This window comes from Budorcas taxicolor, chromosome 2 (assembly GCF_023091745.1).
Source record: "Budorcas taxicolor isolate Tak-1 chromosome 2, Takin1.1, whole genome shotgun sequence".
In the NCBI taxonomy this organism is placed as follows: domain Eukaryota; kingdom Metazoa; phylum Chordata; class Mammalia; order Artiodactyla; family Bovidae; genus Budorcas; species Budorcas taxicolor.
The window spans coordinates 137,993,385-138,020,785 of record NC_068911.1 but is presented as its reverse complement, the minus strand read 5'-3'; the positions used below and the strand labels follow the sequence as shown (position 1 = coordinate 138,020,785).

Sequence of the window (27,401 nt, the reverse complement as noted above, 5' to 3'; positions counted from 1 at the left end):
CTGTGAATTGGGAACAAGCGCAATGAGGCCGATAGGGTGGAATGGAGGGTGATGGTGCCATGAGACAGGCGGCAAGGGCAGGGCAAGACAAGGGTTAGAGGACATGCTATGATTTGTTAATGGTATTAAAATGTGTCCCTGCTGATAGAGCCGAAATACAGGAGCATATGAATGTTTTTTAAGTAGGCAAAAAACTTTCTTGAAATATACATGTCTTTTAATGCTTCCTTCTCCCAATCCAGTATTCATTTATGAAATTCATACGTGTGTACACAGACAGAACTTATCTAAAGTAATACCAACATTATCAAAGCCAATATATTCTAAATATTTTTTCACCATTACTTTGCAATGTCATATCTCTGTGCATGCAAGCTCAGTTGTGTCTGACTCGTTCAACCCCATGGACTGGAGCCCACCAGGATCCTCTGTTCATGGAATTTCCCAGGCAAGAATAATGGAGTGGGTTGCCATTTCCTCCTCCAGGGGATCTTCTTGACCCAGGGATTGAACCCATGTCTCCTGCATTGCAGGTGGATTTTTTTTATCACTCATCAAACATTAAAACAAAATTAGGCTTTGAGACATTTTATGTTATTCAACACAGATAGGGAACCTGTTATGTAAGGACTGATTTTCAGATGTCTCAGGTTGGATTTTAAATTTGTCCTTTGAATATCATATGTTGGCTAATTTTTTAGCTGAGAAAATTTCAGAATTAAAAGCATTACCAGAACTACTAAAGATCCATTCACTTAACACTGGCACTTAGATTATCCATAAAAGTTTAAAATAAAAGGCCTTACAAACAGGGAGCTATAACCCATCTCGGTCATCGGAACCAGAGTGTCTCTGTTTTCTCTCTCCACATAGATTTACATGTAACACACCTTCCTTAGAAGAGTGGTGTTAAATTCCGGGTCTCAGTGTAAGCCTTTCTGAAATAATTATATAGAAACAGAAAAGCTTTCTAGTCCCTGCCAAATCTACTCTGGATAAAGGATTGTCATCATTTAGTTATAGTGTCCAATAATGTTATTGAAATAGTTTCACTGCAAAAAGTTTACTTAAAACATCCTAAAGCTAAATACAAAGGAACGAGAACAGAATTGGGGCTCTTAACATAAATGGAACTTAACATTTATAGTTCTAATGTTTTCAAGAATGTGATTTGTTTTTACCCATAACACAACCAAGTCCATACAGTAATAGTCTGACTGATGATGGCATCGCTGTGTAATTTTTAAGTCACTTGTTTCCTGTGGCTCCTACTGCTGTTCCTCTCCAGTTGCAGAATAAGTACAAAGTCACTTACTCCTTGGAAGGAAAGTTATGACCAACCTAGATGGCATATTCAAAAGCAGAGACATTACTTTGCCAACAAAGGTCCGTCTAGTCAAGGCTATGGTTTTCCCAGTGGTCATGTATGGATGTGAGAGCTGGACTGTGAAGAAGGCTGAGCACCGAAGAATTGATGATTTTGAACTGTGGTGTTGGAGAAGACTCTTGAGAGTCTCCTGGACTACAAGGAGATCCAACCAGTCCATCCTAAAGGAGATCAGTCCTGGGTGTTCTGTGGAAGGACTGATGCTAAAGCTGAAACTCCAGTACTCTGGCCACCTCATGTGAAGAGTTGACTCATTGGAAAAGACTCTGATGCTGGGAGGGATTGGGGGCAGGAGAAGAAGGGGACGACAGAGGATGAGATGGCTGGATGGCATCACTGACTCCATGGACGTGAGTCTGAGTGAACTACGGGAGTTGGTGATGGACAGGGAGGCCTGGCGTGCTACAATTCATGGGGTCGTAAAGAGTCGGACACGACTGAGCAACTGAACTGAACTAGGTACAGATAGCTCAGCCTACAGTAAAGTTCTGATGTCAAACATTTAACTTATGTTTATCAACCATTTGATATTACATGTCGTCATTTAATACTATTTTTCACTGCAGATGCTCACTCTGGCATTTAGAAACCCTATTAGAATTCTCAGTTCCAAACCACTGTTTTCCAGGTATACAAGATCCATATCCCCATGGAAGGTGAAGCTTGAGAGTGCAGTCACATTTGAAGAACTTGGCAAACATAGAATAGGCTCTTTTTCTAAAATAATTTTTAATTTGTTCAAAAAGTTTCAACTTAAGAAACAATAGATTTTATAAATCAATGCACACTTAATCATAGTAAATTTTATCTGCATAGATAAACTGTCTTTAGTTTATATAAATGTTAAGAAAGACAGGATAATAAAGATTTTCACTGCTGAGAATTTAATAATGTAAAAATCAATATATAAAGGCATAGGGGAAAAAATATGTACCAACTACACCATATCAACAAATGCCTACTGGAGCTCAGAATAGAATAATTTGTCTTGTACATTCATATTTAGCGGAAAATAAATAGAACACCATAATACAAATATAAAGTATAATGAATAGCAACTATAAGCGGATACAAATTGTGTGCAAAGTCTGCAATTAACTTTGAAAAAAATACAGACTTTTTGTATACAGAAGCTTATTCATTCTGGTAGGTTTCAGTGAGAGAAAACGAAAAGGAAAAAAGACTAGTGCTGTGCTAAATTATTCTACCTTTCTGTTATCCATGCAGGTTTGGGGAAATTTTGAGGATTTTAATGATAGTTCAGGTTATTAAATCAGGCAAAACTGGTATCAGTGACATCTGAATTCACAAAGCAAGAGTTTGCGGAAGAGAAGTCAATAGGTCTGACTACCTGGGCCTTTGGTGGGCGGTGATTTTCCCTCTCTAGGTAACACTCTTTAAAATAAGTTGATTGTACTAGACATATATAATGATCCACTTAGTCCTATCTTTCTATAATTTCACCATAAATAAAGAATTGAGAATATAACTGCAAAAGGTAAGAACATTTTATTCCAGGGAAAAATCACAGCTGTTTTGCAAATGAACTCTTGAATGCAGTATGTGTATATATAACTATATTTTTATATAGTTTCCCATCCAATTTTGTTTCAGTGACTTAAACACATCCCAACATAGGCTACCTATTATTTATAGTGTTTCTTATATTCTTGGCCAGCCTATTGAACAACTCTATAATGCAACTGCGTATAGACTTTGACATCATCAGGAAATTGAGACCATTAACATCTTTAATTCTTTACCCCTCTACCTACATATTTATCTATAACACATGTATCCTTGCTACTTTCCCCATGATCTTGGCTCATCTTCTTCAAAGCCAACTGCTATAAAACTACACTCATTCTTATCCCTTTAACAATTTCCTCTTTCTTTATTCTCTTACAAATGTCTCTTTCTTCTCAGTCCACAAACTTGGTCCAGTGTTTCTCATTAATGACATGAAATGGAACAACAATGATAATTTCTTCTCTAGATACACCTCTCTCTTTTCTGTTAATATTAGACTTCTAGAAAGATCAGCTATGCTTATTTCTACCTCCCACTTCTCCTCACTTCATTTTGATCTGGCTATCCTATCTCCTGTCCAGCAGAAGTGATTACTCACGGCCATTTCTCAGCCTCCAAACCTAGTAAAAGGTAAGCACCTTCTCAAAACTTGTAACCTTGGGACTGTTTCTTCTGGGAAAATCGTTATCTCCTCATCCTTCAAGATAAGATCTCTTTACAAGAAATAATACATCCAGGCTACCAGTGAGTCTAAATTGGCTCCAGACTTTTTTTTCCTGTTTACCAAAGAGTGAAAACTGATTCTTTGGCAAATGCAGAGAGCCATCTAAATAAACCAGGTGCATCACTCCTGCCATCTTTAGTCACTTTCCAAGGTGTGAGCTTTTTGGTCGTCTATTTCCTTCCTGTGCTGTCACCTTACACCCTCTGTTCATCTGTGACTCACCATCCAACTCTCTCCTCCATCCCAAACTCCTTCATCTTGTCTTCTTGAGTCTCCACTATCCTTCCATGGTTGACAAAATGCTGTTCACTTCTAACCTCTTCGCTGAAAATTCCCCTGCCTTTTGTTGTTCAGTTGCTAAGTTGTGTCCAACTCTTTGTGACCCCATGGACGGCAGCATACCAGGCTTCCCTATCCTTTACCATCTCCCAGAGTTTGCTCAAGCGCAAGTCCATTGAGTCAGCGATGCCATACAACCATCTCATCCTCTGCCGTCCTCTTCTCCTCCTGCCCTCAATCTTTCCCAACATCAGGATCTTTTCCAATGAGTCGGATCTTCGCATCAGGTTGTCAAAGTATTGGAGTTTCAGCTTCAGCATTAGTCCTTTCAATGAATATTCAGGGTTGATCTCCTTTAGGATTGACTGGTTTGATCTCCTCGCAGTCCAACGGATTCTCAAAAGTCTTTTCCAGTACAATTCAAAAGCATTAATTCTTCAGCATTGAGCCTTCTTTATGGTCCAACTCTCACATCTGTACATTACTATTGGAAAAACCACAGCTTTGACTATATGGACCTTGGTAGGTAAAGTGATGTCTCTGCTTTTTAATATGCTGTCTATGTTTGTCATAACTTTTCTTCCAAGGAGCGAGTGTCTTTTTATTTCAGGGCTGCAATCACTGTCTGCAGTGATTTTTGCCACCTATAAATTGGCACTTACCAAGAGCATTGCCAACGACTGAGCAACAAAGGCATTTGACATCTGCCTCTACGGAGACGGAATGCATTGCCCCTATAGCTGTTGACCTTCAACAACCCCTGAGGGAGTTCAGGGTGGACTGAGGCACTCTGTGCTCCAGGGAATCTGGTGGGACAGGTCTTTAGATAGTTGAATGTTTTTAGGAACAGATTTTATGATCTTAATCCTTGCCTCTCCTCATATTTAGAGAAGCACTGAAGTGAAGTGAAGTGAATTCACTCAGTCGTGTCCGACTCTTTGTGACTGGAGCCTATCAGGCTCCTCCGTCCACGGTATTTTCCAGGCAAGAGTGCTGGAGTGGGTTGCCATTTCCTTCTCCAGGGGATCTTCCCAACCCAGGAATCGAACCTGGGTCTCCTGCATTGCAGGCAGACGCTTTACCATCTGAGCCACCAGAGAAGCACGAAATCCTTTCAAATCCTGAAAGATGATGCTGTGAAAGTGCTGCACTCAATATGCCAGCAAATTTGGAAAACTCAGCAGTGGCCACAGGACTGGAAAAGGTCCGTTTTCATTCCAATCCCAAAGAAAGGCAATGCCAACGAATGCTCAAACTACCGCACAATTCCACTCATCTCACATGCTAGTAAAGTAATGGTCAAAATTATCCTAGCCAGGCTTCAGCAATACGTGAACCGTGAACTTCCTGATGTTCATGCTGGTTTTAGAAAAGCAGAGGAACCAGAGATCAAATTGCCAGCATCCATTGGATCATCGAAAAAGCAAGAGAGTTCCAGAAAAACATCTATTTCTGCTTTATTGATTATGCCAAAGCTTTTGACTGTGTCGATCACAATAAATTGTGGAAAATTCTGAAAGAGATGGGAATACCAGACCACCTCACCTGCCTCTTGAGAAACCTATAAGCAGGTCAGGAAGCAACCGTTAGAACTGGACATGGAACAACAGACTGGTTCCAAATAGGAAAAGGAGTACGTCAAGGCTGTATATTGTCACCTTGCATATTTAACTTATATGCAGAGGACATCATGAGAAACACTGGACTGGAAGAAGCACAAGCTGGAATCAAGATTGCCGGGAGAAATATCAATAACCTCAGATATGCAGATGACACCACCCTTATGGCAGAATGTGAAGAGGAACAAAAAGGCTCTTGATGAAAGTGAAAGAGGAGAGTGGAAAAGTTGGCTTAAAGCTCAACATTCAGAAAACGAAGATCATGGCATCCGGTCCCATCACTTCATGGGAAATAGATGGAGAAACAGTGGAAACAGTGTCAACCTTTATTTTTTTGGGCTCCAAAATCACTGCAGATGGTGACTGTAGCCATGAAATTAAAAGACGCTTAATCCTTGGAGGGAAAGTTATGACCAACCTAGATAGCTTATTCAAAAGCAGAGACATTACTTTGCCAACAAAGGTCCGTCTAGTCAAGGCATTGGTTTTTCCTGTGGTCATGTATGGATGTGAGAGTTGGACTGTGAAGAAAGCTGAGCACTGAAGAACTGATGGTTTTGAACTGTGGTGTTGGAGAAGACTCTTGAGAGTCCCTTGGACTGCAAGGAGATCCAACCAGTCCATTCTGAAGGAGATCAGCCCTGGGATTTCTCTGGAAGGAATGATGCTAAAGCTGAAACTCCAGTACTTTGGCCACCTCATGCGAAGAGTTGACTCATTGGAAAAGATTCTGATGCTGGGAGGGATGGGGGGCAGGAGGAGAAGGGGACGACAGAGGAAGAGATGGCTGGATGGCATCACCGACTCGATGGACATGAGTCTGAGTGAACTCCGGGAGTTGGTGATGGACAGGGAGGCGGGCGTGCTGCGATTCATGGGGTCTCAAAGAGTCGGACACGACTGAGTGACTGAACTGTACTGAACTGAAATCCTTTCATGGTGACAGCAGATCCTCATGACTAACGGAAAACTTTTGTAAAATGAGTGCTTCATGGCACTGAACTCCCCTTTCGCCAAAACCTTATACATTGACTTTCCCCCACTTCCACTTTGGGACAGTCTCTCAGAGCTATCTGAGATGCTGCCGCATGGGCTGTAGTCCTCATTTTGTCCCAGATAAAACTTAACTAGCAACTCTCAAGTTGTACATCTTTTTTTATAGTTGACATTTTGGAGGCCAAGAAAATAAAATCTGTATTGTTTCCACCTTTACCCCATGGGAATACCCCTGATTTTAGCCTTCATTGACATCTAGCTTTCCACTAAGGATTCTGCCTCTCCTGCAGGCCTTATTTGCAACTGTTCTTTCTCACCCATATTATACAAGTCAGGGCTGAGAAGAGACTCAGCTGTCTTCTTATTTCTTGTTTACATTTTCAGGTACATTTTCCCTCTGCTAAGTCACTTCAGTAGTGTCCAACTCTGTGCGACCCCATAGATGGCAGCCCACCAGGCTCCCCTGTCCCTGGGATTCTCCAGGTAAGAACACTGGAGTGGGTTGCCATTTCCTTCTCCAGTGCAGAAAAGTGAAACGTGAAAGTGAAGTCGCTCAGTTGTGTCTGATTCTTTGCGACCCCTTGGACCACAGCCTACCAGGCTTCTCCATCCATGGGATTTTCCAGGCAAGAGTACTGGAGTGGGGTGCCAGTGCCTTCTCCATGTACTGGAGTAGGGTGCCATTGCCTTTTCCCTCTACCCTTATATAATATCCTGTCTCCTTGGGAGCTCATGCATCCTGCTTTTTTTCCCTCTACTCTTCTTATCATTCTCTCTATCACCTTCACTCTCTCATCATTAATACATGAACACTGGCACAGAGCCTATGGGTTCCCTCTGTGTCTACTCTATTTACATCTTACCACCGTTATCAAAAGCACCTGCCTCAGGAAACCACTGGTCCAAGGAGGATAAGAGACACAGGAAGTAAACCTGGACCTGAACTACAGACTGGAGCCAAACCCAGTCAAACACTCTGAGATCTGTAAGTCCTGGTCCACCTGAAGATACATGATGAAGAAGCAAATGTTTCCTGTTGGTTTTATGGGCTTCCCTGGTAGCTTAGCTGGTAAAGAATCTGCCTGCAATGCAGGAGACCTGGGTTTGATTCCTGGGTTGGGAAGATCCCCTGGAGAAGGGATGGAGTACCCACTCCAGTATTCTTGGGCTTCCCTTGTGGCTCAGCTGGTATTACACAGCGTGGTTGTAGCAACCACTGACTGACACACTGCGTATCTCATTGGACCCTCTTTCTCAGTTTGATTAAAAACAAAACAAACACCAGAAACAAACAAATAAAAACAATCAGAATTCTAGGTTTTATTCTGGAAATATTTCTTACTTTTCTTTCCTCCCTTTAATCACTTAACTTTATACCCACATCATCTCTTACCTGGACTACTGAAATGGTCTCCTGCTATTCTTGACTCTCCCCCTTTTTAAAATCCTTTCAAGTCCCCACAACCAACAGAGTGATATCATTATGCTATTAAACTGACCGCTCCCCTCCTTTAATCTATTTAGCCTGCAGAGTCAAACTCACACTTCCATTTGGTAGGAGTTCCCTGTGATCTAATCTCTGCCAGCTTCTTTACCTCCTAGCTTGTCCCTCTCCCCTGGGCACTCCTGCCATGCCACTGCTTACAGTTTCTTGAACACATCATGATGTTTCACGTTTTCATAACCTTCCATGTGCCTGAAATGTGTTAGTTCACTGACTTTTTCTATTCCCCAATTTCTATTTATCTTTCAGATCTTACTATGGAAGCAGTTCTTTTGTGACATATGTCACTTTGTATCTCCAGCACACAACAGAATACCTGTTACAGAGTGGGTGTTTAAAAAACATGAGTGGAACAGAAATAATTTTGAAATGTGATTAATTAAAAAAAAAAAGTAGTCTCTATTTCAGTTCAGTTCAGTTCAGTTCAGTTCAGTTGCTCAGTCGAGTCCGACTCTTTCAGACCCCATGAATCGCAGCACGCCACGTCTCCCTGTCCATCACCAACTCCTGGAGTTCACTCAGACTCACGTCTATTGAGTCAGTGATGCCACCCAGCCATCTCATCCTCTGTCGTCCCCTTCTCTTCCTGCCCCCAATCCCTCCCAGCATCAGAGTCTTTGCCAATGAGTCAACTCTTTGCATGAGGTGCCCAAAGTAATGGAGTTTCAGCTTTAGCATCGTTCCTTCCAAAGAAATCCCAGGGTTAATCTCCTTCAGAATGGACTGGTTGAATCTCCTTGCCGTCCAAGGGACTCTCAAGAGTCTTCTCCAACACCACAGTTCAAAACCATCAATTCTTCGGTGCTCAGCCTTCTTCGCAGTCCAAATCTCACATCCATACATGACCACTGGAAAAACCATAGCCTTGACTAGACGGACCTTAGTCGGCAAAGTAATGTCTCTGCTTTTGAATATGCTATCTAGGTTGGTCATAACTTTCCCTCCAAGGAGTAAGCGTCTTTTAATTTCATGGCTACAGTCACCATCTGCAGTGATTTTGGAGTCCAAAAAAATAAAGTCTGACACTGTTTCCACTGTTTCCCCATCTATTTGCCATGAAGTGATGGGACCAGATGCCATGATCTTCGTTTTCCGAATGTTGAGCTTTAGGCCAACTTTTTCACTCTCCTCTTTCACTTTCATCAAGAGCCTTTTTGTTCCTCTTCACATTCTGCCATAACGTTGGTGTCATCTGCATATCTGAGGTTATTGATATTTCTCCCGGAAATCTTGATTCAGCTTGTGTTTGTTCCAGTCCAGCGTTTCTCATGATGTCCTCTGCATATAAGTTAAATATGCAAGGTGACAATATACAGCCTTGACGTACTCCTCTTCCTATTTTGAACCACTCTGTTGTTCCATGTCCAGTTCTAACTGTTGCTTCCTGACCTGCATACAGATTTCTCAAGAGGCAGGTCAGGTGGTCTGGTATTCCCATCTCTTTCAGAATTTTCCACAATTTATTGTGATCGACATAGTCAAAGGCTTTGGCATAGTCAGTAAAGCAGAAATAGATGTTTTTCTGGAACTCTCTTGCTTTTTGATGATCCAATGGATGCTGGCAATTTGATCTCTGGTTCCTCTGCTTTTCTAAAACCAGCATGAACATCAGGAAGTTCACGGTTCACGTATTGCTAAAGCCTGGCTAGGAGAATTTTGAGTATTATTTTACTAGCATGTGAGATGAGTAGAATTGTGCGGTAGTTTGAGCATTCGTTGGCATTGCCTTTCTTTGGGATTGGAATGAAAACGGACCTTTTCCAGTCCTGTGGCCACTGCTGAGTTTTCCAAATTTGCTGGCATATTGAGTGCGGCACTTTGACAGCATCATCTTTCAGGATTTGAAATAGCTCCACTGGAATTCCATCACCTCCACTAGCTTTGTTTATAGTGATGCTTTCTAAGGCCCACTTGACTTCACTTTCCAAGATGTCTGGCTCTAGGTGAGTGATCACACCATTGTGATTATCTTGGTCTTGAAGATCTTTTTAGTACAGTTCTTCTGTGGATTCCTGCCACCTCTTCTTAATATCTTCTGCTTCTGTTATGTCCATATCATTTCTGTCCTTTATCGAGCCCATCTTTGCATGAAATGTTTTCTTGGTATCTCTAATTTTCTTGAAGAGATCTCTAGTCTTTCCCATTCTGTTCTTTTCCTCTATTTCTTTGCATTGATCACTGAAGAAGGCTTTCTTATCTCTTCTTGCTATTCTTTGGAACTCTGCATTCAGATGCTTATATCTTTCCTTTTCTCCTTTGCTTTTTGCTTCTCTTCTTTTCACACCTATTTGTAAGGGCTCCCCAGACAGCCATTTTGCTTCTTTGCATTTCTTTCCCATGAGGATGGTCTTGATCCCTGTCTTCTGTACAATGTCACAGACCTCATTCCATAGTTCATCAGGCATGCTATCAGATCTAGTCCCTTAAATCTATTTCTCACTTCCACTGTATAATCATAAGGGATTTGATTTAGGTCATACCTGAAAGGTCTAGCGGTTTTCCCTACTTCCTTCAATTTGAGTCTGAATTTGGTAATAAGGACTTCATGATCTGAGCCACAGTCAGCTCCTGGTCTTGTTTCTGTTGACTGTATACAGCTTCTCCATCTTTGGCTGCAAAGAATATAATCAATCTGATTTCGGTGTTGACCATCTGGTGATGTCCATGTGTAGAGTCTTCTCTTGTGTTGTTGGAAGAGGGTGTTTGCTATGACCAGTGCATTTTCTTGGCAAAACTCGATTAGTCTTTGCCCTGCTTCATTCCACATTCCAAGGCCAAATTTTCCTGTTACTCCAGGTGTTTCTTGACTTCCTACTTTTGCATTCCAGTCCCCTATAATGAAAAGGACATCTTTTGGGGTGTTAGTTCTAAAAGGTCTTATAGGTCTTCATAGAACCGTTCAACTTCAGCTTCTTCAGCGTTACTGGTTGGGGCATAGACTTGGATTACCATGATATTGAATGGTTTGCCTTGGAAACCAATAGAGATCGTTCTGTCATTTTTGAGATTGCATCCAAGTAGTGCATTTCACAAGTAGTGCATTTCGGACTCTTTTGTTGACCATGATGGCTACTCCATTTCTTCTGAGGGATTCCTGCCCACAGTAGTAGATATAATGGTCATCTGAGTTAAATTCACCCATTCCAGTCCATTTTAGTTCACTGATTCCTAGAATGTCGACGTTCACTCTTGCCATCTCCTGTTTGATCACTTCCAATTTGCCTTGATTCAAGGACCTGACATTCCAGGTTCCTATGCAATATTGCTCTTTACAGCATTGGACCTTTCTTCTATCACCAGTCACATCCACAGCTGGGTATTGTTTTTGCTTTGGCTCCATCCCTTCATTCTTTTTGGAGTTACTTCTCCACTGATCTCCAGTAGCATATTGGGCACCTACTGACCTGGGGAGTTCCTCTTTAAGTATCCTATCACTTTGCCTTTTCATATGGTTCATGGGGTTCTCAAGGCAGGAATACTGAACTGCTTTGCTATTCCCTTCTCCAGTGGACCACATTCTGTCAGACCTCTCCACCATGACCCACCCGTTTTGGGTTGTCCCGCGGGCATGGCTTAGTTTCATTGAGTTAGACAAGGCTGTGGTCCTAGTGTGATGAGATTGACTAGTTTTCTGTGAGTATGGTTTCAGTGTGTCTGCCCTCTGATGCCCTCTTGCAACACCTACCATCTTACTTGTACATACATAAACCATATTCCGGAGAAGGCAATATCACCCCACTCCAGTACTCTTGCCTGGAAAATCCCATGGATGGAGGGGCCTGGTAGGTTGCAGTCCATGCGGTCACTGAGGGTAGGACATGACTGAGCGACTTCACTTTCACTTCTCACTTTCATGCATTGGAGAAGTGAATGGCAACCCACTCCGGTATTCTTGCCTGGAGAATCTGAGGGACAGGGGATGTGGTGGTTTGCTGTCTATGGGGTTGCATAGACTGAAGTGACTTAGCAGCAGCAACACCATATTCAAACGGTAAATCATCTTATCTCATGATATATTTCTTTATAATTTGCTTTGATTCATTGAATTTTAGAGATAAACCACTAACAGTTTGCAATATAGGAGATACAGTGTTGCTCCATAATCAAGTTTCCATAGGAAAAGATCCTAGATGCTATCATTATTTTCCTTAATGATAACATCCTATATCCCATGGAAATGCAAACCAAAGCAGACACATGTAGGAAATATATACATTTCTTTGTCTAAAGCTATAGTTATCCAACATAGCACATGACAAAAGCTTAGAAATAAATACCCCAAATAAGCATGCAATATTATTACTTCAACCAACTGATGAGGAAAGAAAGATAGTTCAAGTCCACTGCCCACTTACTCCAAGATTTTATTTCCTCATCAACAATAGCAATGAAAAGTAATAAAAAGAAGTAATTCAATTAGAAGACTCAAACATGAAAAATGACCACAGTTGGCGTTACAAATTTTAAATGCATATTTTAATTTAGATATTCAATAAAAGTATGAAATCCTATAAGACTAAACATAATTTATGGAGTGTCATTTAATAGCCCACTACTCATATTAAAATGACTATCCAGTCATCTTATGTTTTATCTGTTCTTTCACAAAGATCCAGCAATTTCTTTAGCTATATTCGAACATTCTAGATTTGAAGTTTACACATAATGCATTTAAAGCAGAATGTATGATCTATCAAGTTAGCAACTTGCATATTAAGCTCTCAGCATCTGCTATAAGATATATCACACACACATTTGCTATAAATATGCATAATGCATGTACATCACATGCATATTTTCTCTCACATATCTCTTCACTTCACGCACACATTCACATGTATACATACATGCAGAAAAAAGAGTGCACAAATTATCAAGATTAGATATTCTTCTGCTCAATGAATTGCCATAGAGAAGTTATACCTGTTGTGTTCCTAGTTCAGCTAGTTGAAGTTAAAAAAGGTAAAGTAAGGATTTATAGGTATTTTGACATGTGTGTCATGCCTTCCAACTAGACTGTGCCTTACTCCTGTATTTTTCTCAGTTCTTGAGATGGTGAGGTATTAGGCATAAGCTGGTGGAAAATAAAATGGCCAATGCATGGCATCTTCCATATCATACCTGGATTTATATCTTAACCCCAAGAGTTACCAACTGGAAGAACAAGGACTTATGTATTGAGCTTCAGCTTCTTCAACAGCAATGTGTGTACCAACTGTCCTTAGTGGTTGCAAGGCATCTCATCTGGAAATATTCCCCCTAGATTGTTAATGAATACTTGCTCATTAATTGATAAACTCAGCTCAGAAAAGGTCTGCACTAGCTGCCAACCATTACTTTTACAGACTTGCCTGTTTTACAGCTGTATAGACAGGTGTTTGAGACTATAAGAAATTAAAATAGAAATAGGAAAGCTTTTTAGTCCATTTTGCTAATTAATATGTCAGAGCTCATAAAGAAGGACTCATCGGCCTTCTTCAGCACTGCATCATCTTAAAGAGCTGGGTCAGCAAGGATCTCTGCAGACAGTCAATACATATTAAAACCATTCTAAGCAGTAAATCAAAACAAAATAATATGAAGGCACAGTTTTAAAAAAGTAAAATTTATAAGCGCTTTCTGTCTGAATGCTGAGGAGCACTAAACTATTGGTTTCAGTGTCACTTCAGTAAATTGGACAAAAAAAAAGATTCCTTCTCAGATATACTGTCTGAGTCTGTGTATAGCCAAAATCAAAGCACAATTTTTTTTAAAGCTATAACAAATTTGATGCCATTTTCTCTGGATTCTAATGTTCCCTCTGAATGTTTGTCATTTAAAAAAATGGTTTTATTATTTAAAACATACATTTTGCTGAAGTTATATCCCTCCCCACATTGCTAGGACTTGAGTTTTGTCAGAATTAAATCAGTGAGACTGTTAAGGGAAAAGGTGAAAGACAGCTTTTTGGTTTTCTAAGACTCTCTAAAACTTATGACTTTTTTCTTAAGGGAACCAAACAAAAAGCATTTTGTTCCTAACTTCTCTGAGTAAGTCTCACCATCCCATAAGTATTAATGCCTCTCATATGCATAGGAGGATCTCATAAGATTATAAACAGGAGTATCAGCCTGGCATTTTCCTTGCCAAGGTGTGAGATGCAAGGCACTGCCAAGGGAAAGCCCCTGAGGTAGATTATTAGAGAGGTCTCTAGAATACTGGATTGACTCCAGAAGAGGTGAGGGAATACTATATTTTGGGCCAAAAATGTTAGAAAGATTTATCTTACCTAAGACTTTGATTTGATCTAAGCTCTGAGGGATCAACCATTTAAAGAATAAGCCAAGGAAAGGGTGCCAAAAATACTGTCACAAACTTGGGAGGTACCCAAGCCAGGCCAACAGATGGAACTTGGCACGAAACGGCTCTCTACCCACTAAGTAGCTGACTCAGAAGAAATTTTAACTCAGATGAATTTATTAGAATGTTGAATATCATCCCAAATAAGAGGATGGATGATAGATTTAGGTCGGCACATACAATTTAACTTCCTGACGGTCTTGGACAGTATGAAAGCTGTCCACATTTCTATAATTAAAAAGAGACAGAGAGAGAGAGATTCTTTCTTCTTAGTAAAAGAGACACTACTTTGTCACCCAAAAATTCTGGAGGAAGGATTAGGGGAAGGGAAAGATAAAACAAAAAGAAGCTGACATTGGCAAGATAAGTGCAAATGATTAGCCAACATTATACATTACAATCCAAACTGGCAACTTGCTTAGTAGTCTAGACTGTAGCAGATGGAGAATACAGCTCTGTATTTGGAGAATGTTAAAAATGACAGAAAGAAGTTGCCAGAACCAAAAGGACCCTTAATTCTCTTTCACTCTTGTTACTGCTGGTACCACCAGGGCCTCATGGGAAATGTTCTACCCAAGTGCAGCCGATGACAAGAGCTGCTCTTTATGGGAAGGATGAATTCTTGAGGATTACTATCATTCAAGACTTCAGTAGCATCTTTTTCTTTAAGGCTGCTTTTTGTTCTCTCAGTACTGTCTCTAATGTTTTATAGAGTGCTCTCATTTAATGGAACTCTACAGCACACAATTTTAGGTGATTGGTTAGCTCTCTTTATTGTGTTTAATTGTATGCCACTTTGCATTCAAAATTATCAAGTTTCTGGTTGTTTTCAGCAGTTGCCCAGGTTCCACAGAGAGCCAATGAAAGAATTGATGATGCTGTGATAGGATAAAAAAGTACTTAAACTATAAGAATAGTGGATATCGTAATAATAGCTCATCAGTAATGAAAATCTTCTTTAAAACAGTTTGCTTCATGGGATATGAAGATCATTAGTAATATTTCTATTATCAGCTAAAATAAAGCTGCCATGTGAAGCTCATAATTAATCTGACTGAGAGTTTTAAAATTATGCCTTTTTTGCCATTTTCTTTCAATTTGGAAGATTATTCCATGTTTAGAGTACTTCTTTACTAATATCTTTATTTTGTACTACATAAAAAATACCATTAAATTTACTTAAAATACTATAGCAATATACTCAGATAATGTTTGCATTTAAAATTAATGTTTGCACATAAAATTATTGTGACAATAATTTTTAGTTATTAGCTAACAGTAATTTGTTTGGAAGCAAAGTAAGATTAGAATAATATTTGATTTCCTGGAAAAAAAGCAGAACATTTATTATTCAGTTGTTTTCAAAAATCAAGTTGATAAACATTCTTTAAAAAATGCTTCCTCTTCTTACACTGAAGTGCATCTCAGTTCACAGAAGAATTTATATCTTCAAGTATTAATATGTGTAAGAGAACTAAGGACAAGTAGTTGTTTAGCTGCTAAGTTGTATCTGTCTCTCTGCAACCCCATAGACTGTTGCCTGCCAGGCTCCTCTGTCCATGGGAATTCCCAGGCAAGAATACTGGAGTGGGTTGCCATTTCCTTCTTCAGGGAATCTTCCCAACCCAGGGATCGAACCTGCATCTCCTGCATCGGCAGATGGATTCTTTATCACTGGGCCACCAGGGAAGCCCAAGGACAAGTAGTAACAGGAATTTAAGATGAACAAAATGTAGACTATCCTTGGGAGTTCCTTGGTCATGGGAACTTCTTTCTCGGACTCCTAAAAATATTTCCTGTGGTAGAGAGTTTAATGGACGAAGAAGATGGGAACAAGCGGCATGTGGCGATTTATCACTCCTACAGAAATCTTTTCTTTCACAGTGATCTAACCTCTTAGGCTCTTTATTAGAAGGGGCAGAAAAGAAAACATCTAACAGTTGCAAACCAGCCCTTTCCTGCTGTTACCACTAGTGAATTTAGAGAAAGAAGAAAAGGGAAAAAAAACATAATCTTGCCCTGGAACATGATGGAAGTAATGAGGCCTCAAGGCCACTTACTGCTGAGAACATAATTGGCCCATAAACATAGGAGATACTTGGTGACGGGAACAACTTCTTTGTTTCAAAAACAAAGTGATGCCAACACATCATAACCCTCCTGTTGTTTAGTGCGGTATTTCTAAGAGTAAAATGGATACTATCCCCACAAATAATGCACCCTTATAGGAAAGGGATTACTGCTGTACTTACTAGCTCAAAGTGTTTTCAAATAATGTGAATAAATGATGCTAAAGGCAGTGCAAAGGAATAGAAGGTAGGTCCCTTGGCAATGAAGGAAAAGCTTGGATTTTAGACCTGAAGGTATCTCACACAAAATATAGAAAGAGCCTGAAGACCCTCAGAGATCCTTATGGACTTGTTAGGGCACCCCCAGGGAGCTCATACATGAATCAAAAGAAAGAGAATACAATCATCTCAGGCCCAGTCCCGTTTGATGACAGGTAGAAAGATGATTCCTTTTTGAGAAGGAAGAAATGGCCACATTTTCCTTATTCTGGAACGTCTTTGTCCTGCTACTTTAAAAATGTGATAATCATCGCAGAAAAAAAATTTCAAACTTTCTTGAGTTTACTTCGTAATTTTTTGTGACTGCAAGTGTTCAGCTGGTGTACAGGTTAAAGATTTTGGTTTTATAATTATTTTTTGGAAACCTTTCTTCCTTCTTAAACATTTGAGTCAGCATACATTATGCTACTATTGAGACAGCCAAGCAATAATTCATCTTTGTGGAAGTCAGAGACATCTCATGTATTAATGAGCAAGCCTTTCAGTGACAAGTGGATGGAAACAGGTTCCAACTACTACTCAAACACAGCCAGAGATTTCCAGGAAGGAGAATATAAAGTCAGTGACAAGGAATTTCTTACCCGATTTGTGTCCAGCCAATGAATGGACTTTGCTTTCATCTGGCACTGCAAAGAAATAAGAGACGAGGATCAGATCGGCTTGTAAATCAGCCAGGTTTTGAACAATAAATTAATATAGATTAGTAATATGTGAAATCTTTTACTGGCAAAGATTTGAGAAAAAAGTTTCCCCAGCCTGCCTAGGGCATCTCATTTCTACTGGTTGGTATTTCAAAGACAGTTATGAAGAAATATATGTTCATTAAATCTTCTGTGAATAGAATTTCATTCTTTTGAATTGTTTTAATATTTTCACTTATTTTAACTGGACTGTTGTTTCTGTAGCCACAAAAACAGAAATTAAACTCAAGGAGCTGGAGCTGTATAATATATAATAAGACTCTTTGCGCATAACAGCAATATATACGTTCAATCCCCAAGGATCAAATTTCTGTATCTGGTCAAAGTGGACCAAAGGGAGCAAAGTTACAATTCCTTCTGAAAAATGTATTTAAAAATAAATATAACATGAAACAATGGCATTCAAAAGATAAGATCTTCATCAGGCAACAGAGGACAGTGAGTCTCTAGAGATGGAAAACAAGTAGGGTGATTCCTAAAATTGCTCCAGTTTACTGTCTGGAGAAAGTCTTCAGGTTGTGGTGTAGGAAGGGAGACACAGGCAGAGCCCAGGCATATATCAGTCTGTGGATGCGAAGCTGGAAATCCAGAGAAAACCAGGGCAGACAGAGTTTAGGTCAGAGAATTAGAAAGAAGAGAGGTATACAGAATTCTTTCTGAGATCTGCAGAGGATCCCTGCAGGTATTTAATTAATTGCTAATGATCACATGATCTCTGGTTCCTCTGCCTTTTCTAAAACCAGCTTGGACATCAGGAAGTTCATGGTTCACATATTGCTGAAGCCTGGCTTGGAGAATTTTGAGCATTACTTTACTAGCATGTGAAATGAGTGCAATTGTGCGGTAGTGTGAGCATTCTCTGGCATTGCCTTTCTTTGGAATTGGAATGAAAACTGACCTTTTCCAGTCCTGTGGCCACTGCTGAGTTTTCCAAATTTGCTGGCATATTGAGTGCAGCACTTTCACAGCATCATCTTTCAGGATTTGAAATAGCTCCACTGGAATTCCATCACCTCCACTAGCTTTGTTCATAGTGATGCTTTCTAAGGCCCACTTGACTTCACATTCCAGGATGTCTGCCTCTAGGTGAGTGATCACACCATCCTGATTATCTGGGTCGTGAAGATCTTTTTTGTACAGTTCATCTGTGTATTCTTGCCGCCTCTTCTTAACATCTTCTGCTTCTGTTAGGTCCATACCATTTCTGTCCTTTATCGAGCCCATCTTTGCATGAAATAGTCCCTTGGTATCTCTAATTTTCTTGAAGAGATCTCTAGTCTTTCCCATTCTGTTGTTTTCTTCTATTTCTTTGCATTGATCATTGAGGAAGGCTTTCTTATCTCTTCTTGCTATTCTTTGGAACTCTGCATTCAGATGCTTATATCTTTCCTTTACTCCCTTTGCTTTTTGTTTCCCTTCTTTTCACAGCTATTTGTAAGGCCTTCCCAGACAGCCATTTTGCTTTTTTGCATTTATTTTCCATGGGGATGGTCTTGATACAGTGTCAGACTTTATTTTTGGGGCCTCCAAAATCACTGAAGATGGTGACTGCAGCCATGAAATTAAAAGACACTTACTCCTTAGAAGGAAAGTTATGACCAACCTAGATAGCATATTCAAAAGCAGAGACATTAGTTTGCCAACAAAGGTCTGTCTAGTCAAGGCTATGGTTTTTCCAGTGGTCATGTATGGATGTGAGAGTTGGACTGTGCAGAAAGCTGAGCGCCGAAGAATTGATGCTTTTGAACTGTGGTGTTGGAGAAGACTCTTGAGAGTCCCTTGGACTGTAAGGAGATCCAACCAGTCCATCCTAAAGGAGATCAGTCCTGGGTGTTCTTTGGAAGGACTGATGCTAAAGCTGAAACTGCAGTATTTTGGCCACCTCATATGAAGAGTTGACTCACTGGAAGAGACTCTGATGCTGGGAGGGATTGGGGGCAAGAGGAAAAGGGGATGACAGAGGATGAGATGGCTGGATGGCATCATCGACTCGATGGACGTGAGTTTGAGTGAACTCTGGGAGTTGATGATGGACAGGGAGGCCTGGTGTGCTGCAATTCATGGGGTTGCAAAGAGTTGGACATGACTGAGCAACTGAACGGAATGATCACATGATATGAGGAAACTACCCAACACCTGGGCAAGAACTACCCAACACCTGGGCAAGAACTACCCAAAGGGGAAAGAACACAGTGCCTGCAGTTCTCATAAGGCTGGGAATAAAGTTCCCCTTCCCAATACCCAGAGTGAAAAACTTCATAATTTAGGGGCATCCATTAGAATAGGAAGAAGGATATTGCTTCAGCAGTGAGTAAAAATGTAAGTGAACATAGCTCTCATGAAATGATATGATTTTGAAAGACACAAATTACCAAAGCTTATATAGGAAGAGATAACCTAATAGCTCCATAGCTTGTTGGTTGGTTTTTTTTTTTTTAATGGTTTTGTAGTTCAAACTTTCTGAGAAAGAAACCTCTAGACCCAGATGACTGCCTTGATGAATTCAACCAAAAATTTAGGAAGAAATACTACCAATTCTCTAGAAATTCTTTCAGAAAATTCACAGGAGGGAACATTACCTAACTCATTGTGAGGCCTGCATTACCCTGATATAATATCAAGCAAAGGAAGTCTATGAAAGCTACTAACCAGTATCTGTCATGGACATAGAATCAAAGTGTTCTTAATCCTTAGGCAACTCTGCATGGATTATCACCTCAATATTCAACAACAGCCATTCAGTATTCACCACGTGTTGTAGTCTACATTAGTCTGTGAAACTCTGGTGGCTCAAGGGTAGATGCAAAGCAAGGGTGAATTTGCTAACGAAAGATCTCCTTCATTTCCCCGAACATTTGATTGGTCTCAGAGTAATAGGCTTCTCCTTCCTTTACCTATAACATTCAGTCTATTTCACTGATCCAGTCACTATACAAAAATTTTCATAAATCTTCCCACACCCACCTGGTCCTCTTTTCCTAAGCATTTCTTTATTTTCTAGATAAAAACATTACATGTTTGTGATTACCCTGGTATTAACTTGCTTAAAAATCGTGTTAGACTTCATGCTTCCAGTAGGAGATGCCAATCCCTATGTATCAGGCTCCAATTGTGGGCCAAATTCTGTCTTACCCAGTTCTGAAAAAACTTACAGTGGAATCTATTGTATAAATGGAACAAATAGTGGAAAGCAAGGATGATGATTAAAAAAATACTACTAGTAGCTAATACTTAGCACTTATGATTTACAAGTTCTACCCTCTACCTTTTATATCTATTAATTTATTTAATGCTCACAGTAACCTTTGACGATTATTGTCATTACCTTTACAGATAAAGAAACTGAGGCACACCTCATAAGTGGAGGAGCCAAGGCTTAAACAAAGCACTTTTAATCACTCTATTATACTTGTGATGAATCATAGAAGAGTTATATTTTCCAAATTATTGACAATCTAAATTAAATGTAAGAAAAGCCCTGACAAACACTCTTATGTTAGAATTCTATTACCTTTTTAATTAGAATACATCTTATGAATAGAAACTTTCTATCATGATCAATATTAACAGTGTTAGCTATAATTTTGTTTAACATGTTCAGAATTCTACAGTTTTAATGGATTCAAGCTGAAATAATTCACTTCCACTACACAGATGAGAAATCATCTGAGATAAAAATCTTGACTTATTATTCTAATATATTTATTAAATTTATTAATAAATGTAAAACCAGAGCTTCATAGGTAAATTTGTTTTACCTATCTGTGCCTCAATCTCATCATCTATAAAATGAAGATGATACTGCTTTCCAGGTATGCTTAGAATAAACATTATATATTACATGTATAAGTTTATGCAGAATATGTAGAAGATCACGTGTGCTTAGTCACTCATTCTCAGTCATGTCTGACTCTTTGTGACCCCATGGACTGTAGGCTGCCAGGCTCTTCTGTCCATGGGGATTCTTCAGGCAAGAATACCGGAGAGGGTTGCCATGCCCTCCTCTAGGGGATCTTCCCAACTCAGGGATCGAATCCAGGTCTCCTGCACTGCAGGCAGATTCTTTACCATCTGAGCCACGAGGGCAGCCCATAGTAACTGCTTCATAAATATTAGTTATTAAATCATCAGTAACGATAAACTAAATAGAAACATTTACATAATGTTACATAATAACATGATAGCTTATAATGGAACAAATGTGACTTAAATTCCAGATTTACCAGGCAAGTTAGTAAGTTCCTTTAAACTTCACTTACTCAGTGTGAAAAATAATATAAAACACTATACAAAGAGCTGTGAAGACTGAGTGAAAAACATTTACAAAATCACTTAGCACAGTTCCAGGTACGTATTTCTCAACAAATAAAAACCTTTGATAAATGGAAACTGTGAGAGTGGGAAGGGTGGTGAACCTGATGATGCTGGTGGTGTGTATGACTTAACCTGCCTAGGATTATTAAGGAAAAGACAGTGCACAGGATATTTTCAGCTGCATTTCATCGATAATCCAACACTCACAACAGGTTTCACCTTTCAGTTTACCTGGCTCTGAGTTTATTTTGTAGTCGAAGAAAGGCAATATATATATGGTCTCATTTTATGCAGCTATTCTTTTCTCTTAATATAAATTTATTTATTTTAATTGGAGGCTAATTACTTTACAATATTGTATTGGTTTTGCCATACATCAACATGAATCCACCACAGGTATACACGTGTTCCCCATCCTGAACCCCCCTAGCACCTCCCTCCCCATATCATCCCTCTGGGTCATCCCAGTGCATCAGCCCCGAGCATCCTGTATCAGGAATTCACACAAGGATAGGATCTTATTTTTTGTTTTTATCTTTTTTAAACAGCCCTAAGTTATACCATTAAATCTAAGCCAATATAAGTACTGCAAGTTCCCCAGCCATGTTAGGCTGAACATGATAACTTTTTGGCTGAATACTATCTACTATTTTTAGCAGGAATACTTATTATTTTAATTGACAATTTGAAATTCTTTAGAACACTAACAAACTATTTCAAAAAATGGTGTAGAACACCCAAATGGGTGATAGGCATAAAAATTAGGGGTCTTTCTCCAAATATTCACTGACACAGATGTCTATCTTTAGGACAGAAGATAAATGAATAAACATAATGGAAAATGGAGGGAACTGTAATGACTTAATTAATAGAATACATTTTATTTAAAAGGTTAAATTGGCAACAATCATCTTTTATGCACATGCTTAGTGCTGGGAAGTGATTTGAATAACAGTAGCAAATGAGAAAATGAGGTAAAATTACATACACCACCAAGCTTTTTTTTTTTTAATGACAAGTGGTATAATTAATACTCAACTTCCTTTATCACTCACACCACCTTAAAGCTACTAAAAAGTTCTCTCTCAGAGCAGAAGGTTAAGTCTAGTCATTTCTTGCATATTATTTAGATAGCATAGCAATGGGAATAAAATTAGTTACAATATTAATATGACAGGTATGTCATTTTAAACAAAGAGCCTATTTACAAGAGGCTGAAAATGCGTGAGCCTGGTGGTGGAAAAGTCTTCCATTCCAAAATGGCAAGTAAGGTACCAAAAGTATCAAGGAAGAGGGTGGTGATGGAACAGGTGCCAAATTTTCTTGTCTTGTTCTAATAATAGATTGCTTTCTCTTCCTCCCTTTCTTTTTCTTTCCCTACCTCTCCTTTTCCCTTCTCCTCAGTCTGCCTCCCTTCCTCCCTCTCCTCTTCCTTTCTTCCTTCCTTGAAGTTTCTCGAGCATATTATGCTCCCTCTCTTATCCTTCACTTTTACCCAAGGACTGGTACTATTTGCTCTTTGGCAAAATGACAGGATACTGAAAGAGGAACTCCCCAGGTCAGCAGGTACCCAATATGCTACTGGAGATCAGTGGAGAAATAACTCCAGAAAGAATGAAGGGGTGGAGCCAAAGCAAAAACAATACCCAGCTGTGGATGTGACTGGTGATAAAAGCAAGATCCAATGCTGTAAAGAGCAATATTGCATAGGAACCTGGAATGTCAGGTCCTTGAATCAAGGCAAATTGGAAGTGGTCAAACAAGAGATGGCAAGAGTGAACGTCAACATTCTAGGAATCAGCAAACTAAAATGGACTGGAATGGGTGAATTTAACTCAGATGACCATTATATCTACTATTGCAGGCAGGAATCCCTCGGAAGAAATGGAGTAGCCATCATGGTCAACAAAAGAGTCCGAAATGCACTACTTGGATGCAATCTCAAAAACGACAGAATGATCTCTATTTGTTTCCAAGGCAAACCATTCAATATCACAGTAATCCAAATCTATGCCCCAACCAGTAACACTGAAGAAGCTGAAGTTGAACGGTTCTATGAAGACCTACAAGACCTTTTAGAACTAACACCCCAAAAGATGTCCTTTTCATTATAGGGGACTGGAATGCAAAAGTAGGAAGTCAAGAAACACCTGGAGTAACAGGAAAATTTGGCCTTGGAATGCGGAATGAAGCAGGGCAAAGACTGATAGAGTTTTGCCAAGAAAATGCACTGGTCAGAGCAAACACCCTCTTCCAACAACACAAGAGAAGACTCTACACATGGACATCACCAGATGGTCAACACCGAAATCAGATTGATTATATTCTTTGCAGCCAAAGATGGAGAAGCTCTATACAGTCAACAGAAACAAGACCAGGAGCTGACTGTGGCTCAGATCATGAACTCCTTATTGCCAAAATCAGACTTAAATTGAAGGAAGTAGGGAAAACCACTAGACCATTCAGGTATGACCTAAATCCAATCCCATATGATCATACAGTGGAAGTGAGAAATAGATTTAAGGGCCTAGATCTGATAGATAGAGTGCCTGATGAAATATGGACTGAAGTTCGTGACACTGTACAGGAGACAGGGATCAAGACCATCCCCATGGAAAAGAAATGCAAAGAAGCAAAATGGCTGTCTGGGGAGGCCTTACAAATAGCTGTGAAAAGAAAAGAGGCGAAAAACAAAGGAGAAAAGGAAAGATATAAGCATCTGAATGCAGAGTTCCAAAGAATAGCAAGAAGAGATAAGAAAGCTTTCTTCAGTGATCAGTGCAAAGAAATAGAGGAAAACAACAGAATGGGAAAGACTAGAGATCTCTTCAAGAAAATTAGAGATACCAAGGGACTATTTCATGCAAAGATGGGCTCGATAAAGGACAGAAACGGTATGGACCTAACAGAAGCAGAAGATATTAAGAAGAGGTGGCAAGAATACATAGAAGAACTGCACAAAAAAGATCTTCATGACCCAGATAATCACTAACGGTGTGATCACTCATCTAGAGGCAGACATCCTGGAATGTGAAGTCAAGTGGGCCTTAGAAAGCATCACCACGAACAAAGCTAGTGGAGGTGATGGAATTCCAGTTGAGATATTTTAAATCCTGAAAGATGATGCTGTGAAAGTGCTACACTCAATATGCCAGCAAATGGGGAAAACTCAGCAGTGGCCACAGGACTGGAAAAGGTCAGTTTTCATTCCAATTCCAAAGAAAGGCAATGCCAGAGAATGCTCACACTACCGCACAATTGCACTCATTTTACATGCTAGTAAAGTAACGCTCAAAATTCTCCAAGCCAGACTTCAGCAATACGTGAACTGTGAACTTCCTGATGTTCAAGCTGGTTTTAGAAAAGGCAGAGGAACCAGAGATCAAATTGCCAACATCCACTGGATCATCGAAAAAGCAAGAGAGTTCCAGAAAAACATCTACTTTACTGACTATGCCAAAGCCTTTGACTGTGTGGATCACAATAAACCATGGAAAATTCTGAAAGAGATGGGAATACCAGACACCTGACCTGCCTCTTGAGAAACCTATAAGCAGGTCAGGAAGCAATAGTTAGAACTGGAAATGGAACAACAGACTGGTTCCGAATAGGAAAAGGAGTACGTCAAGGCTGTATATTGTCACCCTGCTTATTTAACTTATATGCAGAGTACATCATGAGAAATGCTGGACTGGAAGAAGCACAAGCTAGAATCAAGATTTCCTGGTGAAATATCAATAACCTCAGATATGCAGATGACACCACCCTTATGGCAGAAAGTGAAGAGGAACTGAAAGGCCTCTTGATGAAAGTTAAAGTGGAGAGTGAAAAAGTTGGCTTAAAGCTCAACATTCAGAAAACGAAGATCATGGCATCCGGTCCCATCACTTCATGGGAAATAGATGGGGAAACAGTGGAAACAGTGTCAGTCTTTATTTCTATGGGTTCCAAAATCACTGCAGATGGTGACTGTAGCCATGAAATTAAAAGACGCTTACTCCTTGGAAGAAAAGTTATGACTAAAGCATAACTGAAAGTAAAAGCATAATCAAAGCATATTGAAAAGCAGAGACATTACTTTGCCAACAAAGGTCCGTCTAGTTAAGGCTATGGTTTTTCCAGTGGTCATGTATGGATGTGAGAGTTGGACTGTGAAGAAGGCTGAGTGCTGAAGAATTGATGCTTTTGAACTGTGGTGTTGGAGAAGACTCTTGAGAGTCCCTTGGACTGCAAGGAGATCCAACCAGTCCATTCTGAAGGAGATTAACCCCGGGATTTCTTTGGAAGGAATGATGCTAAAGCTGAAACTCCAGTACTTTGGCCACCTCATGCGAAGAGTTGACTCATTGGAAAACACTCTGATGGTGGGAGGGATTGGGGGCAGGAGGAGAAGGGGACGACAGAGGATGAGATGGCTGGATGGCATCACTGACTCTATGTACGTGAGTCTGAGTGAACTCTGGGAGTTGGTGATGGACAGGGAGGCCTTATATGCTGCGATTCATGGGGTCTCAAAGAGTCAGACACGACTGAGCGACTGAACTGAACTGAACTGAACTGAACTGAACTGACTCTAAACAGTTACTATAGTGGTTGAAGAAGTACCAGTGAAATGCTGAGTCCTTGTGAAGATGAAATTCACAGATATTTTTATTATAACTGCTATTTTATATTTAGAGGGCACTGTGGACTTGCCTCTCTTGAGATTTCTCTAGATAATGGGATTTCTATATTAAGCTCCTGCTTCCTGGCATTCGACTCAGGATCAATGGACACCATTTGATTTAATTGTTATAAGGGTTTTCATAAGGCAGGCACTCTTTGGTTTGGATGCCTGTTAATTTCCTGGCATGTCCTCTGGTTCAGGAAGACTTGCTTAGGAAACACAGCAATCTGACAGCCTATGTCTCCAGTTATTTTGGTTGTGGACCTTTGAAGCCAATCAAAGGTCTACCAGCTACCCATCACTAATGGAACCTTATTTTAAAATGTGGATAAATGCACAGTGTCTCTTGGTTAATTTCAACCAGGTTCACTGTTAGAGTTGAGAGAAACCATAAAGAAAGAAAATATGGGAAGAAAATCTGTGAAAAATATGGTGCTTTGAGACCTTAGTAGCAAACATTAAAGTACATGTAAGACATACATTGGCTTCCCAGTAGGACATATTTATATTAATATGGTGATCACTTAACGTGTTTTATTCTTTTGTCAAGCCTTCTTATACACTTCAAATGCATTCTCACTGGGGGAAAATAATCTCCTTGCTTACTGATAGTATTTGATACGCATTTTATAACGTAAGTGACTATTAGGGACTTCACTTGCTTAATAAAAATTTGCAGAACAGTGGCAGATTTGGTGAGCTAATGGACCCCATATGCTCTTCTTATGCTGACAGAAGATGGTATATTGCTAACATGCACAAATCTTTTCAGATAAAAATTGCCATCAGCTACAGTTATTCTTTTTGAGAATGCCAACACTATGTCACAAATGGGGAACATGCAAATGTGTTCAGATTCCCACTACTTCATATCGAGAGACTTTGATGCAAAGCAGAGTTCTATAACATGATGCAATGCTTGTCTTTCACACAGACAGCTCTATTTCGTTTAACTTTGGATTTCCCTGTCTTTGACATAATAGAGACTGCTGTT

At 39.7% G+C, this 27,401-nt stretch overlaps 1 protein-coding gene and 1 non-coding gene across 2 annotated transcripts in view; both read right to left on the bottom strand.

Annotated features, from left to right (window-relative positions):
* Positions 1 to 27,401, bottom strand: part of PARD3B (par-3 family cell polarity regulator beta) — a 1,141,780-nt gene that overhangs the window by 385,854 nt on the left and 728,525 nt on the right. The window contains exon 16 of the mRNA XM_052664164.1: positions 17,308 to 17,352. Coding sequence (XP_052520124.1) covers positions 17,308 to 17,352 — 45 coding nt within the window. The remainder of the gene's footprint in view (positions 1 to 17,307; positions 17,353 to 27,401) is intronic.
* On the bottom strand, positions 4,949 to 5,020 carry TRNAC-GCA (transfer RNA cysteine (anticodon GCA)). Its single transcript has one exon. It is a non-coding gene; the product is annotated as a tRNA-Cys (tRNA).